We start from the raw sequence: 21,531 nt of genomic DNA, 5'->3' as shown, positions 1-21,531 counted from the left end.
TAAGAAAATCCTGGATAAAGTTTTATATGCATTTTACTATCTCCAAAACTAATGCAGATATTGAATTGAAACTTCACATATGTCTTCGGGGTTATAAAACTAGTTCTTAGCATCAAGTCCCAATATTTTGACCTGCATTTTTGCCAAATTATGCCCCCTTTTGGACTAAGAAAATCCTGGTTAAAGTTTTGCATGCAAGTACATATAGCTGTCATTTAAAGGCATATAGCTTTGAAACTTATTTATTAGCTCACCTGAGCACGAAGAGCTCAAGGTGAGCTTTTGTGATCGCCCTGTGTCCGTCCGTCCGTTCGTCCTCAACAATTTGACTGTTAACACTCTAGAGGTCACAATTTTGACCTTATCTTAATGAAACTTAGTCAGAATGTTAACAGGTGAGCGATATAGGGCTTTTGTGATCGCCCGTCGTCCGTCCACAATTTCCTTGCGAACACGATAGAGACCACATTTTGTATTTGATTTTTATCAAACTTGCACCCAACTTATATGAGCATAATATCTTGGTTCCTTTCGAAAATTGGCCAGATCCTGTCATGGGTTCCAGAGTTATGCCCCTTAAAGGACCAAAATTTGCTATTTTTGGCTTGTGAATGCGATAGAGACCACATTTTGCAATCAACTTTAATGAAACTTGCACACAACTTGTGCTGGCATAATATGTTGGTTCCTTTCGAAAACTGCCCAAATCCCATCATGGGTTCCAGAGTTATGGCCCTTTTGGCCATTTTTGGCTTGTGAGCATGATAGAGACCTCATTTTGCAATCAACTTTAATGAAACTTGGACACAACCTGTATTGGCATAATGTCTTGGTTCCTTTCGAAAACTGGCCAGATCCCATCATGGGTTCAAGAGTTATGGCCCCTTAAAGGACCAAAATTTGCTATTTTTGGCTTGTGAACATGGTAGATACAACATTTTCCAATCAAATTGGATCAAACTTGCACACAACTTTTACTGGCATAATATCTCGGTTCATTTTGAAAACTGGACTCACCTGTCTGATAGTTCCAGAGTTATGCCCCTTAAAGGGCCAAACTTTGCTATTTTTGGCTTGTGAACACGATAGAGACCACATTTTGCAATCAACTTTAATGAAACTTGCACACAACTTGTACTGGCATAATATGTTGGTTCCTTTCGAAAACTGCCCAAATCCCATCATTGGTTTCTATGATAGAGACCTAATTTTGCAATCACCTTTAATGAAACTTGCACACAACCTGTATTGGCATAATGTCTTGGTTCCTTTCGAAAACTGGCCAGATCCCATCATGGGTTCAAGAGTTATGGCCCCTTAAAGGACCAAAATTTGCTATTTTTGGCTTGTGAACACGGTAGATACAACATTTTCCAATCAAATTGGATCAAGCTTGCGCACAACTTGTATTGGCATAATATCTCGGTTCATTTTGAAAACTGTCTGATAGTAACAGGGTGAGCTTGTGTGATCGTCCGTCGTCTGTCCATCGTCCGTCCGTCCACAATTTCCTTGTGAACAAGGTAGAGACCACATTTTGTATTTGATTTTAATCAAACTTGCACCCAACTTGTATGGCCATAGTATCTCGGGTCCTTTGGAAAAATGGATAGATCCTATCATAGGTTCCAGAGTTATTGCCCCTTTAAGGGCCAAAATTTGCTATTTTTGGCTTGTGAACATGATAGAGACCTCATTTTGCAATCAACTTTAATGAAACTTGCACACAACTTGTATTGGCATAATATCTTGATTCCTTTTGAAAACTGGCCAAATCCTATCATGGGTTCCAGAGTTATGGCCCCTTAAAGGGCCAAAATTTGCAATATTTTTGGCTTGTGAGCATGATAGAGACCTCATTATGCAATCAACTTTAATGAAACTTGCACACAGCTTGTATTGGCATAATATCTTGGTTTCTTTCGAAAACTGGCCAGATCCCTTCATGGGTTCAAGAGATATGGCCCCTTAAAGGGCCAAAATTTGCTATTTTTGACTTGTGAACATGATAGATACAACATTTTCCAATCAAATTTGATCAAACGTGCATACAACTTGTATTGGCATAATATCTCGGTTCCTTTCGAAAACTGGCCAGACCCAGTAATGTATTTCAGAGTTATGGCCCCTTAAAGGGCCAATATTTGCTATTATGAGCACAATAGAGACAACATTTTGTAATCAACTTTAATCAAACTTGCACACAGCATGTATTGGCATAATATCTCGGTTCCTTTCGAAAACTGGCCAGATTCCATCATTGGTTCCAGAGTTATGGCCCCTTAAAGGTCCAAAATTTGCTATTTTGGCGTTTGCAGCCATGTGAGACTTCTGTTATGGTTTGATTTGATACAAACTTGCTAAATATCTTCAGCAACAATAGATCATGGATTCAATGATGAATCTGTCAGATCCAATCATAGGTTCTGGAGTTATTTTATATCTGATTACCTCCCCTGATTTTAATCAAAATGGATTTATATCAGTAAGTACTTATAGGACTCATTTGAAATTTTATTATTGTCATAAGTTGGACTCAGACAATCAGGTTAGATAACTATGGACTGATTTATATCAAATTACCTCCCTTTATTTCAAATTAAAATGGGTATATCTCCGTAACTTAAAAAGATATTGAACTGAAATTTCATGTATGCCGTCAGATGGACTTGGACAATCAGTGAATATACATATTGACTGAATTTATGACAAATCACCTCCCTTTATTATACCCCCACCAAATATGTTGTGTGTGTGTGTGTTGGGGGGGGGGGGGCTATATAGGTGTCAGGTTTGTCGCGTCCCATCCCGTCCCATCCCAAAATTTATTATCTCAGTTACTACAATATGGATTTGATTCAAACTTAAAATAGATGTATCACCTTATCACTTACATCATGTGACACAAGGTGCATAACTCTGACACCAATTTTTCATGAATTATGCCCCCTTTTAATTAGAATTTTAGGTTAATTTTAATGCATTTTCACTATATCTCAGTTATTATACCCCCACCAAACATGTTTGTGGGGGGGGCTATATAGGAGTCAGTTTTGTCCCGTCCCGTCGCGAAATCTATTATCTCAGTTATTACTAAATGGATTTGATTCAGACTTAAAATAGATGTTCCACCTTATCACCCACATCATGTGACACAAGGTGCGTAACTCTGACACCAATTTTTCATGAATTATGCCCCCTTTTAATTAGAATTTAAGGTTAATTTTGATGCGTTTTCACTATATTTCAGTTATTACTAAATGGATTTGATTCAAACTTAAAATAGATGTTTCACCTTATCACCCACATCATGTGACACAAGGTGCATAACTCTGACACCAACTTTTCATGAATTATGCCCCCTTTTACTTAGAATTTAAGGTAAATTTTGATGCATTTTCACTTTATCTCACTTATTACTGAATGGATTTGATTCAAACTTAAAATAGATGTTCCACCTTATCACCCACATCATGTGACACAAGGTGCATAAACTGTGACACCAATTTTTCATGAATTATGCCCCCTTTTACTTAGAATTTAAGGATGTACGAGCGTTTTTTTCAGGATATCCGCCATTTTGAAAAATGTTTCTCCAAATATTGCTTTCTAACAAAAGTTTTGCGAAAAATTAATGATAGATAATTAAAATATGGCTAATAATGTACCATTTAACCAAATAGAATCTACTTTTTGCGAAAAAAAAAAATTTCACCCTTATTTTTGGCTGGTATTTGCCTAAAATTGACGTAAGATTTACAATGGAGTAGGGGTAGGTAATGTCAAATATCTATTAAAGTAGATCAGGTTTGGTTTTGAAATTTTCCTGCCTGATTCATATAATGATAAGCTATAATTGAAACAAAAGTTTTCAAGATAGCACATTATATTATCTGGAAAACATATATTAAAACAAAAAGAACAAAACATATCAAAATTCACCGATTTTTAACAGTTTTTCTTAATAAATGTCTTAGATGCACGGAGACCCCAACTTTTTTTCTTTCCATTTTGAAGCATTTTTGTGGGTCATGAAAGATGCAACGTATTTTTAAAATCTTAACGTCAGATTTTTTTTTGTAGATCTAAATACGTTTTATCCATTGACAATAAAGTGGGTGGGGTAATTATGTCAATATGTAAAAATGAAAGAGAATTGTTAGTGATATTTATGCTTATATAATACTGGCATCATCTTGTATTCATATTAATCTGTAACACCTGAAATCGCTATAACATTATGTGGGATATTGTATGTTTTATAAAGTACCACCATTTTTCTAACTTTACAAAATTTCAGAAATGCTTAAGCAGTGGGTGAAGAAAATGTCCTATAAAATTAAAACGAGTTCGGTGACCTATGTTTTTTCTTCTCTTGTTTGTCTTGGAAACAAATGTTCTTCAAACTCATAAAGTATGAAAAAAATCTTAACGTTAGAAAAAATTCGCTCCTACATCCTTAAGACTAATTTTGATGCATTTCCACTATATATCATTCTGATTGGCTTAGAGCCAAAGGGAAGTAACCTTTTTTAAAACTTTTGTACTGAGTTACTTCCCCTTAAATTCCATGAATTAGTCTATTTTTAGATTTTCAATATTTTAGGTATTTCTCTAACTTTTTAGCTCACCTGTCACAAAGTGACAAGGTGAGCTTTTGTGATCGCGCGGTGTCCGTCGTCCGTCCGTTCGTGCGTGCGTCCGTCCGTAAACTTTTGCTTGTGACCTCTCTAGAGGCCATATATTTCATGAGATCTTCATGAAAATTGGTCAGAATGTTCACCTTGATGATATCTAGGTCAAATTTGGGTCATGTGCCTTCAAAAACTAGGTCAGTAGGTCAAATAATAGAAAAACCTTGTGACCTCTTTAGAGGCCATATTTTTCATGGGATCTGTATGAAATTTGGTCTGAATGTTCATCTTGATGATATCTAGGACTAGTTCGAAAGTGGGTCATCTGCCCTCAAAAACTAGGTCAGTAGGTCAAATAATAGAAAAACCTTGTGACCTCTCTAAAGGCCATATTTTTCATGGGATCTGTATGAAAATTGGTCTGAATGTTCGTCTTGATGATATCTAGGTCAAGTTCGATACAGGGTCATGTGCGGTCAAAAACTAGGTCAGTAGGTCTAAAAATAGAAAAACCTTGTGACCTCTCTAGAGGCCATACTTGTGAATGGATCTCCATAAAAATTGGCCAGAATGTTCACCTTGATGATATCTAGGTCAAATTTGAAAATGGGTCACGTGCCTTAAAAAACTAGGTCAGTAGGTCAAATAATAAGAAAACCTTGTGACCTCTTTAGAGGCCATACTTTTCATGGGATCTGTATGAAAATTGGTCTGAATGTTCATCTTGATGATATCTAGGTCAAGTTTGAAACTGGGTCAACTGCGGTCAAAAACTAGGTCAGTAGGTCTAAAATTATTAAAATCTTTTGACCTCTCTAGAGGCCATATTTTTCAATGGATCTTCATGAAAATTGGTCAGAATGTACACCTTGATATATCTAGGCCAAGTTCGAAACTGGGTCACGTGCGGTCAAAAACTAGGCCAGTAGGTATAAAAATAGAAAAACCTTGTGACCTCTCTAGAGGCCATATTTTTCATGAGATCTTCATGAAAGTTAGTGAGAATGTTCACCTTGATGATATCTAGGTCAAGTTCAAAACAGGGTCACGTACCTTCGAAAACAGGTCAATAGGTCAAATAATAGAAAAACCTTGTGACCTGTCTAGAGACCATATTTTTCAATGGATCTTCATGAAAATTGGTCAGAATTTTTATCTTGATAATATCTAGGTCAAGTTCAAAACTGGGTCACATGAGCTCAAAAACTAGGTCACTATGTCAAATAATAGAAAAAACGACATCATACTCAAAACTGGGTCATGTGGGAAGAGGTGAGCGATTCAGGACCATCATGGTCCTCTTGTTTGTTATTAGTCCTGTGTAAAAAGTAAAAACATTTTTCTGTGGTAATATGTGTCGGTAAGACATTTTTTTGTATTCCTTTTTAGTGTATCTCTTATATTAGAATTTTTTATATTTACCTCATCCCTCATCCTGGGCACATATACTAGTATTACTTATATGTGCCAAGGAAGCCCAGGATGAAGTACTCCAAAGACGGCCCGCCCGCTTAGTTCAATAGGTAAGAGCGTTGGTCTACGGATCGCGGGGTCGCGAGTTCGATCCTCGGGCGGGGCGTATGTTCTCCGTGAGTATTTGATAAACGACATTGTGTCTGATATCATTAGTCCTCCACCTCTGATTCATGTGGGGAAGTTGGCAGTTACTTGCGGAGAACAAGTTTGTACTGGTACAGAATCCAGGAACACTGGTTAGGTTAACTGCCCGCCGTTACATGACTGAAATACTGTTGAAAAACGGCGTTTAACCCAAAACAAACAAACAAACTCCAAAGACGAGTAAAATTTTGTTTAAATATTAAGTTTTTTTTACGTTTCATATTTAATTATTTTTGAAAATTCTTATGGTTGATGGTTACCATACTTCTGTGACAAGACCGTATGGTGGGGGTATAAGTCACTCCTGTGACAGTTCTAGTTTTTAGCTCACCTGTCACAAAGTGACAAGGTGAGCTTTTGTGATCACGCGGTGTCCGTTGTCCGTCCGTCCGTGCGTCCATAAACTTTTCCTTGTGACATCTCTAGAGGTCACATTTTTCATGGGATCTTTATGAAAATGGGTCAGAATGTTCATCTTGGTAAATTCTAGGTCAGGTTGGAAACTGGGTCACGTGCCTTCAAAAACTAGGTCAGTAGGTCTAAAAATAGAAAAACCTTGTGACCTCTCTAGAGGCCATAATTTTCAATGGATCTTCATGAAAATTGGTCAGAATGTTCAGCTTGATGATATCTAGGTCAAATTTGAAACTGGGTTACGTGCGGTCAAAAACTAGGTCAGGAGGTCTAAAAATAGAAAAACCTTGTGACCTCTCTAGAGGCCATATATTTCACAAGATCTTCATGAAAATTGGTCAAAATGTTCACCTTGATGATATCTAGGTCAAGTTTGAAACTGGGTCACGTGCGGTCAAAAACTAGATCAGGAGGTCTAAAAATAAAAACTTTGTGACCTCTCTAGAGGCCATATATTTCACAAGATCTTCATGAAAATTGGTCAGAATGTTCACCTTGATGATATCTAGGTCAAGTTCGAAACTGGGTCACGTGCGGTCAAAAACTAGGTCAGTAGGTCTAAAAATAGAAAAACCTTGTGACCTCTCTAGAGGCCATATATTTCATGAAATCTTCATGAAAATTGGTCAGAATGTTCAACTTGATGATATCTAAGTCGGGTTTGAAAGTGGGTCACGTGCCTTCAAAAACTGGGTCAGTAGGTCAAATAATAGAAAAACCTTGTGACCTCTCTAGAGGCCATATTTTCCATGGGATCTGTATGAAAGTTGGTCTGAATGTTTATCTTGATGATATCTAGGTCAAGTTCGAAAGCGGGTCACGTGCCATCAAAAACTAGGTCAGTAGGTCAAATAATAGAAAAACCTTGTGACCTCTCTAAAGGCCATATTTTTCAATGGTTCTTCATGAAAGTTGGTCTGAATGTTCACCTTGATGATATCTAGGTCAAGTTCGAAACAGGGTCATGTGCGGTCAAAAACTAGGTCAGTAGGTCTAAAAATAGAAAAACCTTGTGACCTCTTCAGAGGCCATACTTGTGAATGGATCTCCATAAAAATTGGTCAGAATGTTCATCTTGATGATATCTAGGTCAAGTTCGAAAGTGGGTCACGTGCCGTCAAAAAGTAGGTCAGTAGGTCAAATAATGAAAAAACGTGACCTCTCTAGAGGCCATATTTTTCATGGGATCTGTATGAAAGTTGGTCTGAATTTTATCTTGATGATATCTAGGTCAAGTTTGAAACTAGGTCAACTGCGATCAAAAACTAGGTCAGTAGGTCTTGAAATTGAAAAACCTTGTGACCTCTCTAGAGGCCATACCCTTGAATGGATCTTCATGAAAATTGGTCAGAATGTTCACCTTGATGATATCTAAGTCAAGTTTGAAACTGGGTCACGTGCCTTAAAAAACTAGGTCAATATGTCAAATAATAGAAAAACCTTGTGACCTCTCTAGAGACCATATTTTTCAATGGATCTTCATGAAAATTGGTCAGAATTTTTATCTTGATAATATCTAGGTCAAGTTCAAAACTGGGTCACATGAGCTCAAAAACTAGGTCACTATGTCAAATAATAGAAAAAACGACGTCATTCTCAAAACTGGATCATGTGGGAAGAGGTGAGCGATTCAGGACCATCATGGTCCTCTTGCTTATGTAAATGAATATACGTAGCAGCTTCTAATGAGATTGGTTTGAAACGTTATTTATGTCTTCCATGGTAAGACAGGGCTTGAGCTAGGGAGCGACTTGAGCGAAATAGTCGCTTTGTTGCTCCCCACTTCGCTCTAATCTAACATCAAAGCTAAATTCAAGTCGCCCGATTTTTTTATCCACACACCTCCAGTTATCCGGTATCGGCCTGTTGACACTTGACTGGAATATACGAAAAAAAACAAAGAAAAATATCAAACAGGGAATGCCACGCACCAAAAACGTAGCCTACTCAAAACGAAACCCCCAGCACGCAGACGCGTGCACCACAACAATCCCTAAAGGATGAAAATATAACAACATTGATTGAATGTACGGGGAGACTTTTTACGGCCGCCACACGGCACAAACAACACAGTTGTGCGCATAAAAAACAAAGAAAAGCATAATTTAAGCTCCGCCTACTTCAGATTACGGAGAAGTGCAAAGGTGACACTTGTTTTGTAAACTGACTGTTGATAAACAAAGCAGTAGGGATTTATATTACATAAGCTTACACATTCTTTTTTGACCTTTAGAAAGTATCTTACCGTGACCGGCTCGAGTAATTTCCTCAAATCCACTTAATTTTACTTGTATTTTTCAAAACCCAAACTTTAGAAACATAATATTATCACTGACACTTTCTGTGAATAAAATAACGTAACTGAAATTTACGCAAATTTTTGACACCTGCCATCAGAAACTGGGTTAAACCTGTTTGACAACTGTTTCTTTTAATGTGTGCCGACACCAGCATATCAAAGAAACACCGGCAGATCAAAGAAGAGGTGTATTCTGTGTGATGTCATAGTGATGTCACTGCTATTGACATGTATTAATTCATACTGTACACTTGTTATTTAAAGTGACTGACTTTGAGTGCAGCATTGGGAGCTTGATTTATTTTTGGCTGATATGGAATTAACTTTCTTAAATTGTTTTCATATTTAAAGGGTTTTCTTGGTTTGGGCAATCATTGCAAGAGTGAAAAAAAACTTGAATTTGCAGTTTAAGCACATTAGATTCACAAGGTTTAAAATGATATAAGAAAACAGAATCACTGACATTTTCAGTGAATTTGTTATTTACTTTAAATTAATAAACAAAGACAGGAAATAATAAAAATAGTAACTTATACTAAGCATAATTAGTTCCTTTTTCAACTTGCATGTCATGGTGCTAAAATCTTTCCCATTTTCCCTAAAATCTCGCCACTTCTCCCTAAAATCTCTCCACTTCTCCCTAATTTTAGCTGAGGGAGAAGTGACTTCTCCCTAAAATCTTAGCCTAGCTTAAGCCCTCTAAGAAATTTCTGCTTTTACTTACTTCCTAATAGATTGTTGTAAAAGCTTGTACTCTGTATCTTCTACATGCATATACCTTTTGATTGAATTTATGACAAATTACCTCCCTTTATTTTGTGTAAATGATTGGTTTTAAATATTATTTAACTCTTCCAGGGTAAGAAATAGTCAGGGTAATACAAAAATGCAGCATTTGAGCCTAGGACCCTCAAACTTGATGTGGAGATTGACCCTGACTAGTATGTGACCCATAGGTCAAAAGGGACAGTTGCAAGAAAATATTTATCCTGATGATATTAACTGTGTAAGCTCATGTGATCCATGTCAAAACTTGATCTTATCATTCAGGGCAGTGGTGCTCAGGTGAGCGATATAGGGCCATCATGGCCCTCTTTTTTCTTTTCTTTTTTCCACAGAATGACTGCTTTGCAAAGGATGGATACCTTGTGGAGGTGGAGAGTGCTCCTGAAGATTCCTTTACTTACTACAATGGTAAGGGAGACAATTTAATTGCTTTAAACTACTAAAGATATCATTCCAAAAAGGAAATGTACCACAAAGCGATGCTGAACTGTTAAATAAGGACATGCACAGTGAGTATTCATTTTCAGCTCGACTTTGCAAAAAAAGTAGGGCTATTGAACTCGCCCAAGCGTCTCCGTCACCGTAGAAGTTGGTTAAAGTTTTTGATAAAATTAATTATATCTCTGTTACTATAAGCTTTTGACTTGAAACTTAAAATAGTTATTAACTATCAAAGACTACACCAGGAGAAACAATCCCCATAACTCTTATTTTATTTTAAAGAGAGTTATGCTCCTTTTTTACTTTGAATTATAAACTCACCTTGGTACAAAATTCTCATAGTGAGCTATTGTTATCAAGCTGTGTCCGTCGTGTGTGCATCCGTCCATCAAGTCGTCCGTCCGTTGTCAACAATTATGTTTAAAGGACATCTCCTCCAAAACCAATGAATGAATTTTGATGAAACTTGGCCATGATGTTCCATTGGTGGTCTTCTACCAAAATTGTCCCAGTTCGTCAAAAACATGACCACTAAGGGGTGTGTTTACTTTTCCCCATATGTGTATAGTGGAAACTTTAAAAACCTTCTTGTATGAAACTGCTTGCCCGATTTTAGAATGATTTTACAAAAATGGTCCTTAAGTCACCCTCTACCAAGACTGTTCAAGTTATTTTGAGTCTTCAAAAATCATGGCAGCCAGAGGGCGTGGTCACTTTTCTTAACACGTATATAGTGAAAACTTTAAAAATCTTGTGTGAATCTGTTGGCCCACTTTTAGAATAATTTTACACAAATAGTCTTGTGTGGTCTACCAAGATTGTCCAGATTATCCTGATTTGGCAAAAATCATGGCAGCCAGAGGGCGTGGTCACTTTGCCCTATATTTATATAGTGGAAACTTTAAAAAGCTTCTTATTTGAGACTAATGGCCCGATTTAAGAATGATTTTACACAAAATTTTTAATGGTCATTGTGTGACCCTCCATCAAGATTGTTCAAATTATTTTGATTCGTCGAAAAACGTGGCTATCAGACGGGGTGGCTTCTTGTGTGAAACTGCTAGCCCGATTTTTTAATAATTTCACATAAATGGTCTTTGTGTGACCCTCTACCAAGATTGTTCAAATTATTCCGATTCGTCAAAAAACATGGCTGTAAGGGGGGCTTGGTCACTTTTCTTCCCTGAATCAGTAAAAGCTAGAGCCTTGATATTTGGCATGTGATATCACTTGTCACTTTTCCTATATGTATATAGTGGAAACTTTAAAAATCTTTTTTGTGTGAAACTGCTGGCCCGATTTTACAATAATTTTGCGCAAATGGTTCTTGTGTGACCCACTACCAAGATTGTTAAAAATTTTTACCGATTCGTCAAAAACAAAAAGGCTGCCAGGGGGTGTGGTCACTTTTCTTCTCTGAATCAATAATAGGTAGAGCCATAATATTTGGTAGTGATCTCAGATTTGTAATGTGTACCATAATTGTTCAAAATATTGCCCTAGGTTCAAAAATATGTATGACATGTATATAATAAAGGCTATTTACATAGAAGAAACCTAACTCTTTACTTATACAAACACACTTGAAGCCTTCTACACAGGTGAGCGCTTTAGGGTCAATGACCCTCTTGTTACAATGATCGCGGGATGTTCGTTTTGTGTTCACTTTTCACATGCAGGTTAGATTTGCCACATTTTCTATGAGCAAGTAGCATTGAGTATCTTGCGAACAAGTTGCAGAAATATTTCAAACAGGAATCAAGAACATCAATTTATTCTATAACCTCAAGCACAGAGGCTGTAAAAAATCCAAACTGTCAATGTCTGAACTTTATATGCCCCCCGAAAGGAGGCATAATGTCTGAACTTTTTATGCCCCCGAAAGGAGGCATATTAGTTTTCAACTGTCCGTCCGTTAGTTTGTTTGTTCGTTCGTTCGTCACAACGTAAACGTTTTGCATGAAGGCACTTTACTCGCGAACTACTGCACCCAGGACCTTCAAACTTCACTTGCTGATAGTACTTATTGAGTATACGACCCCTACTGACTTTAGGGTCACCAGGTCAAAGGTCAAGGTCACCAGGTCAAAGGTCAAGATGCTACGGTGGCATTTGTCTGAAAGCACTTATGAAGTTTATAAGCAGTAATAAAGTACTGTAAAAGAATATACTGAACTAAAGAATGATCTATGTGGATAAATCAGCAGTCTTTAAAGACTAGCAGAATGCCTTTATCAGACTAGTTAAATGTCTAAACTTTTAACTTAACTTAAATTTTATACTATTTGAAAATACAAACATTTATGAAAACATATTAGACTGTTAAATTATATAATGCAATACTATGATCATGTATTTTATAACTTTATGTTGTAAATGGTGCCCTTATTATATCTAACATACACTGCATAAAGTGGATAATTCATTAAAACTGAAAAAAGCTGTATCATAATTGAAAGATATTAAAACAGTCAAGTGAAGTGGTAACTGAATTAGACCTGAAAGTGAAATGTCGGAAAAAAAGAAGAACACATATTTCTCCTTACTAAATGTATTTGTTACAATATTATAGACTTATTAAATGTTTCAGGTGACAATAGTTGGATTGGACTGAATGACATAAAAAAAGAAGGCTTTTATTATTGGTCTACAAATAGAAGCCTAGGGCCTTTCAACTTTTTCTACACTTACACGGAAATTGACACTTACAATTACACTTACAATACTGTTGATTATGACTGTGTTAGTCTCAGTTATTATTGGGTTTTCACTGATTGCAAAAGAAGTCTTCCCTACATTTGCGAAAAGGAAATCAGTTCCTGGTGAGTCCAAGAAATGTTTAATATTAGCTAATTGTTTTTAAAATTAAAAATGTGGAAACATGAAGTCGGTCAGCTTTTATTAGAATTAAGCCATGATAGCCAACTTTTTAGCTCATCTGAGCCAAAGGCTTAGGGTGAGCTATTGTGAATACTCACAATCCGTCGTCTGTCTGTCCGTCCACACTTTCCTTTGAAACAACATTTCCTAAACCATAAGGCCAATTTTGATGAAACTTCACAGGGATGTCCTTTATAAGATTCTTTCACTGGTTGTAGGTGCAGATGGGAATTTCCGGCCTCGAGGGTAACTGTTTAGGCGGTAACGAGGCTCCTACCGAGTTACTGCCTAAACAGTTACCCTAGAGACGGATATTCCTATCTATATTCCATATAACCAGTGACATAAAATTTTTCTTGCATACCGATATCAAGAAATAATATTTAAAAAAATCAATCGAATGGCTTTCTTTTTAGAACTATTTCTTATAGAGGCGTATTTAAACAAAGTGCGGGAAACCAACGTCTGTAAACAGGAAAGACGTCATGACGTTTCAAAGACAAATAACAATGTTTAGTTCCGGTTTTGTTTTATCAGTTGCAGCGTAACATTATGATTTTTAGCTCGACTATTCGAAGAATAGTCTAGCTATTCTACTCACCCTGGCGTCGGCGTCGGCGTCACACCTTGGTTAAGTTTTTGCATGCAAGTACATACAGCTATCATTTAAAGGTATATAGCTTTGAAACTTATTTATTCCTTTTCTAGGTCAATTACCAACCTCACTGGGTCAAGTTCCATAACTCTAACATGTATTTTGAGCAAATTATGCCCCCTTTTGGACTTAGAAAATTCTGGTTAAAGTTTTACATGCAAGTTACTATCTCCAAAACTAATGCAGATATTGAACTGAAACTTCACATGTGTCTTCAGGGTTATAAAACTAGTTGATAGCACCAAGTCCCATAACTCTGACCTTCATTTTGCCCAAATTATGCCCCCTTTTGGACTTTAAACTCTTTTGATATTTAACATTTTGGGTAATAATTTCCTGCTTCTGTGACAATATTTCGAATAGTCGAGCTTGGCTGTCTTATGGACAGCTCTTGTTGATAAAACAACGCCTTTGGAATCGAGAAATATACAATCAGGAACAAAGAGGAACTGTCAAGGTATTGGATTTTTATTCCGTTTTTTTGAAATAAAATATAAATTTCTACATATATGCGCAGGTCGTAATACGTCATTTAAAGCACGAGAGTCATCTTACACCCCGGGGTGTAAGATGGAGTTTTCCAGCACCGGTAAAAATAACGGAAATCCCCGTCTGGTATGCAAGAATGGATGGTCTTCTTAAAAAAGATTTCAAAGAACTCAATTCCATATAGGACTCTGGTTGCCATGGCATAAAAAAAGGAAAAATATTAAAGATCTTCTTGTCCAAAACTACAGGTCATAGGGCATTAGTATTTGGTATGTAGCATCATCTAGTGATCCTCTACCAAGGTTCTTCAGATAATTTCCCTAGGATCAAATATGGCGCTGCCCTCGGGGTCACATGGTTTACATTGACTTATATAGGGAAAACTTAGAAAATCTTCTTGTCCAAAATCGAAAGGCATAGAGCCTCAGTATTTTGCATGTGTCCATATCTAATACTCCTATATAAATACTGTTCAAATTATGCCCCTGGGTTGAAAAGAGACTTCGTCCCAGGGGTCCCAAATTTTACAAAAATTTATATAGGAAAAAATGGAAAACATCCTCTTATTTAAACCAAATGACCTAGGCCTTTGATATTTGATACGTAGCATTGCCTTTTGGTTTCCTACCACAGTTCTTCAGATTATGCCCCTGGGATGAAAAGAGACCCACCCGCCCCGGGGTCTCAAGTTTAAAACATAGACTTAAATATGGGAAAAAAATCTTCTTGTCTGAAACCACAAGACCTATTCCTTTGATGTTTGGTATGTAGCATTACCTTATTGTTCTCTACCAGGATTGTTCAAATTATGCCGCCAGGATAAAAAGGATGCCCTGCCCTGGGGGTCCCAAGTTTTACATAGGATAAAATATGTAAAGACCTTGACTGAAAGTTCAAGGCCTAGGCTTTTGATATTCAGTATGTAGCATTGCCTAGTGGCTCTCTAACAAGATTGTTCAAATTATGCCCTTTGAGCGAAAAGATGAGCTTTTGTGATTACCGTACGTCTTCTGTCCATTTGTCGTCCGTCCACAATTTCCTTGTGAACATAAGAGGGACCATCTTTCCTATTGGATTTTAATCACAATTTTTTTTTGGGGGTGGGGGGGGGGGGGGGGGGGGGGGGCATAATATCTCTGTTCCTTTCGAAAATTGGCAAGATCCAATCATAGGTTCCAGAGTTACTGCCCCTTAAAAAGCCAACATTTGCCATTTTTGGCTTGTGAGCATGATAGAGACCACAATTTACCATCAGCTTTTAGTTATCAAACTTGCACACTTGTATTGGCATAATATCTTGATTTCATTCGAAATCTGGCCAGATCTCCTATGGGTTCCAAAGTTATGACCCCTTACAAGGACAAAATTTGCTATTTTTGGCTTGTGAACACAATAGAGACAACATTTTGCAATCAACTTGAATCAAACTTGTCTCAACTTGTATCGGCATAATATCTTGGTTCTTTTCGAAAATATGTATGAGCCTTTATCATTATATGAACTGGCACACCTCCTATTTTTCATCTTTCTCCGCCCCCTATTTTCAGAGTTATGGCCCCTGAAAAAGTAAAAAATGCACATTTGCACCTTGTGATGCACCTAGCTCAAAAAGTATTTAATATAAATGGTTGAAAACTTGCATAAGTCTTAACCATGATATAAACTTGCACACCTCTTATGTTTTGGCTGGCTACACCCCCTATTTTTAAAGTTATGGCCTCTGAAATAGCAAAAAAAAAATGCTTATTTTCACCAAATTATATGCCTAGCTCAACAAGTATTTAATGTAAATTCATGAAACCTTGCTTGAGTCTTTATTATGATGTGACCTTGCACACATGGCATTATTCTTGAGAATCTTTGCACTTATTACAGTTACGGCCCTTGGAATAGCCAAAATAGCGAATTTTTTGTGTAATGCTAATTGGTCAAAATGTATGGCCTAGAATAATGAATCCTTTTCATAAAATGATTGTTTCTGCTAAACCCCATTAACACTGCAAACATTTGAATTATTGCCCCTTATTTGTGACAAGTCCTGCAGACACATTCTAGTTATGCCCCCAAAGGGAGGCATATAGTCTTTGAACGGTCTGTCAGTCTGTCGGTCTGTCCGCAATTTTCGTGTCCGGTCCATATCTTTGTCATCCATGGATGGATTTTCAAATAACTTGGCATGAATGTGTACAACAGTAAGACGACGTGTCGCGCGCAAGACCATGGTCCGTAGCTCAAAGGTCAAGGTCACACTTAGACGTTAAAGGTCATTTTTCATGATAGTGCATTCGTGTCCAGTCCATATCTTTGTCATCCATGGATGGATTTTCAAATAACTTGGCATGAATGTGTACCACAGTAAGCAACGTGTCGCGCGCAAGACCCAGGTCCGTAGCTTAAAGGTCAAGGTCATACTTAGACGTTAAAGGTCATATTTCATGATAGTGCATTGATGGGCGTGTCCGGTCCATATCTTTGTCATTCATGCGTGGATTTTAAAATTATTGGGCATGAATGTGTACCACAGTAAGACGACATGTCGCGCGCAAGACCCAGGTCCGTAGGTCAAAGGTCCTAAACTCTAACATCGGCCATAACTATTTATTCAAAGTGTCATCCTATGGAGACAGCTCTTGTTTATTTTTGTGTTTGGGTGGTAGCCTAGTAATTAAGTCCTAGCCTAGAATTTTAATAAATTTCTTTCATTCTTTTCCATGAACATTTATTATAAACATGTGAAATTGTGTACTTGATCACCCCCTCCCCCACCCCCCCCCCCCCCCCCACCCCCCAAAAAAATGCATTCCTTTTTTTATTTTTTTTTTTCAAACCTTCCATGAAAATGTGTCAACATGTGAATGTAAAGTTCTCCCACCTCATTCCCTCACCTAGTCATGCCCACCAACCTGATCATGCACCCCCACCCCTCCCTCCCCATTTCTTTTTTCAGTTTTATTTTTCCTTTAATATTTATAATTAGCATGTGAAGTTTTGTAACCTCACCCAGTCACCCCCGCTGCCCCCCCCCCCCCCCCCCCCCCCAAAAAAAAAAAAAAAAGAAAAAAAAAAAACATTCATTTTCTGTTAAAATGATTTTGACTAATGAAATTCTTAGTAACATCCTTAACTTTTTTGCCGAATATATTTTTTCGCCATTCCTCACCACAAACCCTTTCAGCGGGGGATAAAAATTCATTGTTTTAATACTTAATGCGTGCCATAATTGCAACAGAAACATGATTTTTTTATAATTAGTTTAAATCATATAATGTATTATTATGAAGTAAATATCATCTTTAACGGTTTCTTATAATTTTAATTACAGCTAATTGACCGAGAGAGGTGTGTGCTGGGAGGATTTCAGCCGGAAAACTTGACTTGGAATAGTTTGATATTGTCTCAATGAACCACATGACATTATGTGAAACCTTTTCTTGGATTGAAACCTTTTCACATTATGCAAGTGGATTGAACCTCAATGGGATTGAAACATTTTCTTACATTATGTCAGTGGGTTGAAACTTTTTCTTACATTATGTCAGTGGGTTGAAACTTTTTCTTACATTATGTCGGTCGATGCATACATATTTTTAAATTTTGTCAGTTGGTTGCAAACCTGTTCATTGAAATTCTCTACATATACTGGTATATTGAACTTGAAAAACATTTATTCAGAGGCTTGTTTCAGATTCTCAATAATAAAATCATTTCAGAATAAAGGTGTTTTTTGTCTGTATTAAATTTATAAGATTCTACTGTGGACAGAAAACCAATGAGAGTTTGTTTAAAATCAGTATGTCAGTCAAGTCAGATTGAAACATGTATGGCAATCAAGTCAGATTGAAACATGTATGGCTATCAGGTCAGATTGAAACATGTATGGCAGACATGTCTAAGAAGGCGACATGTAAAATTTACATGCCTTTTATACCCCGCCAAAGGCTTTGGCATTGTCCGTCCAGCTCTACACCTGTCCGTCTGTGCGACTGTCTGAAGTTTAAAATGCTTATAATTCTAACAATATTTTAGCTACAATCACCAAGCCTCACATAATTATTGATTAGCACATGCCCTTAATACTGGTATCCTTGACCCAGTGAACGCAGTTTTCCTGTTGATTTGCTAATGTAATAGAAAATGCTTATAAAACAATATATTTTTCGAAACCCAAAACCTCCACTGTAAATAAGCACATGACTTTTTCTCATTTGTAGTATTATTTCCCTTGACCAAGTAAAAGCAGTGTTTTTACCCTTGATTTGCTGAAAATGGGGATATTTAGCTCACAGGTGAGTTATTGTGGTCGTCTGCCAACAATTAGCTTAAGTATGCAATAGAGGCTATATTTTTAGGTCACCTGAGCGCGAAGTGCTCAAGGTGAGCTTTTGTGATCGACCTGTGTCCGTCCGTCCGTCGTCAACAATTTGACTGTTAACATGCTAGAGGTCACAATTTTGATCTAATCTTAATGAAACTTGGTCAGAATGTTACCCTCAATAAAATCTTGAACGAGTTCGATATTGGGTCATCTGGGGTCAAAAATTAGGTCACCAGGTCAAATCAAAGAAAAAGCTTGTTAACACTCTAGAGGTCACAATTTTGGCCCAATCTTAATAAAACTTGGTCAGAATGTTACCCTCAATAAAATCTTGGACGAGATTGATATTGGGTCATCTGGGGTCAAAAACTAGGTCACCAGGTCAGATCAAAGGAAAAGCTTGTTCACACTCGAGAGGTCACAATTTTGGCCCAATCTTAATGAAACTTGGTCAGAATGTTACCAAGAGTTTGATATTGGGTCATCTGGGGTCAGAAACTAGGTCACCAGGTCAAATCAAAGGAAAAGCTTGTTAACACTGTAGAGGTCACATTTAAGACTATATCTTCATGGAACTTAGTCAGAATGTTAATCTTGATGATCTCAAGGTCCAGTTTGAATCTGGGTCATGAAGGGTGAAAAATTAGGTCACTAGGTCAAATCAAAGGAAAAGCTGGTTAACATTCTAGAGGCCACATTTGTGACCATATCTTAATGAAACTTGGTGAGAATGTTAATCTTGATGATCTATAGGTCAAGTTTAAATCTTGGTCAGGCAGGGTCAAAAACTAGGTCATGAGGTCAAATCAAACAGAAGCCTGTTAACACTCTAGCGGCCACATTTATGACTGTATCTTCATGAAAGTTAATCAGAATGTTAATCTTGATAATTTTTAGATCAGATTTGAATCTAGGTCATCCGGGGTCAAAAATTAGGTCACCGGGTCAAATCAAAGGAAAAGCTAGTTTACACTTTAGAGGCTACATTTATGACCATATCTTAATGAAACTTAGCCAGAATGTTGATCTTGGTGATCTTTAGGTCAGTAGGTCAGGTGAGCGATACAGGGCCTTCATGCCCTCTTGTTTAATTGATCTTCGTGAAATTTAGTCAGAATAATTGCCTGGATAAAATCTAGGTCAAGTTTGAATATTGGTCATCTGGGGTCTAAAGCTAGGTTGTTGAGTCAAATCAAAGAAAAACCTTGTGTATGTAATGGGGACTGCATTTTACACCGAATCTTCATGAAATTTTATCAGAATGTTTGTCTCGGATGAAGTTTAGGTCAAGTTCGACTATGGGTAATCTTGGGTCAGAAACTAGGTCTCTAGGTCAGATCAAAGAAAAACCTTGTGTATGTAATAGGGACACATTCAAGTTCGAATATAGGACTTATTGTGGTCAAGAACTAGGTCACTAGTTCAAATCAAAGAAAAACATTGTGTATGCAGTAGAGACCGCATTTTACACCGGATCTTCATAAAATTTGATCACATTGTTTATCTGAATATCTAAGGTCAAAAACAAGGTCACCTGGTCAAATCAAAGAAAAGCATTGTATATGCAATAGGGCTGTATTTTACACTGGAATTTTGTAAAATTAGAATGTATGTCTTGATAAAATCTAGGTCAAGATCGAATATGGATCATCTGGGGTCATAAACTAGGTCGCTAAAGCAAATCAAAGAAATGACATGTGTATGTACTGGGGACTTGTATTTTAAACCGGATCTTCATGAAGTTTTATCACAACGTTTATTCTGGATGAAATCTAGATCAAATCAAGATATGGATCATCTGGTAAAAAACAAGGCCGCTCTGTCTGATCAAAGAGAAACATTGTGTGTGCAATAGTGGCTGCATTTTACACTGGATATTTATGATATTTGATCAGAATGTTTGTCTTGACTAAATCAAATGTAGAGCAGTTGTGCAGCCTCAATTTTTATCAGGATCACTTCAGTATACAGAGTCATCGTCCTTTATTTGTTTCCGGAAATAAAAAATCCATTGACGGATCTTCATGAAATGTAACACAAGTATAATATATTATATGACTGTTGTGCGGTGGTACTTGCTTGTCTTATATCGAAGTGTCTTCAGTTGCTGCGAGTTATCGTCCTTAATTGACCAGGCTTTTGTAGAAAAACAGTCATTAGATTCGGGTATGTCGGCGTGCAGATGGGTGGGCGTCAAACTTCTGCGCAATAACTTTAGTTTGGAACAAGCTATAGACACAAACTTGGCCTATAAATAGCTGGTAAGGAGGCGAAGTTTGGGACTGCATTTGGGTCGAAGTCAAGGTCGTTGTTGCTTAAAATGGAAAAATGGGTTTCCGTACAATAGCTAGTTTGCATTGTTATATTGAAATTACATTTGTAAATTAAGATCACAGTTACTATGATCATCAAAAATGTGATTTCCGCTTTATAATTTTAGTTTTGACTTACCTACTGCCGCAAGACTTTGTGTACAGCAATCTTATCAGAAAAATTTGCTTTGAATGATATTTAGGGTCACTCTAAAAATTGGAAAATGGTTTCCGCTCAGTATCTTTGTTTTGGGTACACGTGTTGTCATTATACTTACATGGTGTGTTGAAACAAACATTTGAGAAGGTATTTGAGGTCTCTTGTATCAGGGTCAATGTCACTGTAGCTAAAAATAGAAAAAATGGTTCATATTTGAAGTTGAAATAGTAGATTTTGTGCTGTGGAGTGGAAGGGTGTCGGTTCAGACCTCAGTAAGATCAAAAAAGTTTTTTTTTCTTTTTTTTCGAGTTTTTTTAGCTCAACTGGTCAGAAGGATAACCTTGATGAAATCTAGGCCAAGTTTGAAAATGGGTCATCTGGGGTCAAAAAATAGGTCACTAGGTCAAATCAAGGGAAAGCCTGTATGTGATAGAGGCTGTGTTTTTCAATTGATCTTCATGAATTTTAGTCAGAATGATTACCTTGATGAAATCTAAGCCGAGTTTGAAAATGGGTTATCAGGGGT

General features: G+C 37.0%; 1 protein-coding gene across 1 annotated transcript in view; it reads left to right on the top strand.

The window, feature by feature from the left end:
• LOC123540461 (fibropellin-3-like) overlaps positions 1 to 17,928 on the top strand; it is a 33,593-nt gene extending 15,665 nt beyond the window's left edge. Inside the window, exons 10-12 of the mRNA XM_053525781.1 lie at positions 10,086 to 10,161; positions 12,785 to 13,016; positions 17,541 to 17,928. Coding sequence (XP_053381756.1) covers positions 10,086 to 10,161; positions 12,785 to 13,016; positions 17,541 to 17,544 — 312 coding nt within the window. The 3' untranslated portion in view covers positions 17,545 to 17,928. The remainder of the gene's footprint in view (positions 1 to 10,085; positions 10,162 to 12,784; positions 13,017 to 17,540) is intronic.
• Positions 17,929 to 21,531: the final 3,603 nt, after the last annotated feature.

Source organism: Mercenaria mercenaria, chromosome 16 (assembly GCF_021730395.1).
Source record: "Mercenaria mercenaria strain notata chromosome 16, MADL_Memer_1, whole genome shotgun sequence".
In the NCBI taxonomy this organism is placed as follows: domain Eukaryota; kingdom Metazoa; phylum Mollusca; class Bivalvia; order Venerida; family Veneridae; genus Mercenaria; species Mercenaria mercenaria.
This window is presented reverse-complemented; position numbering and strand designations above follow the sequence as displayed.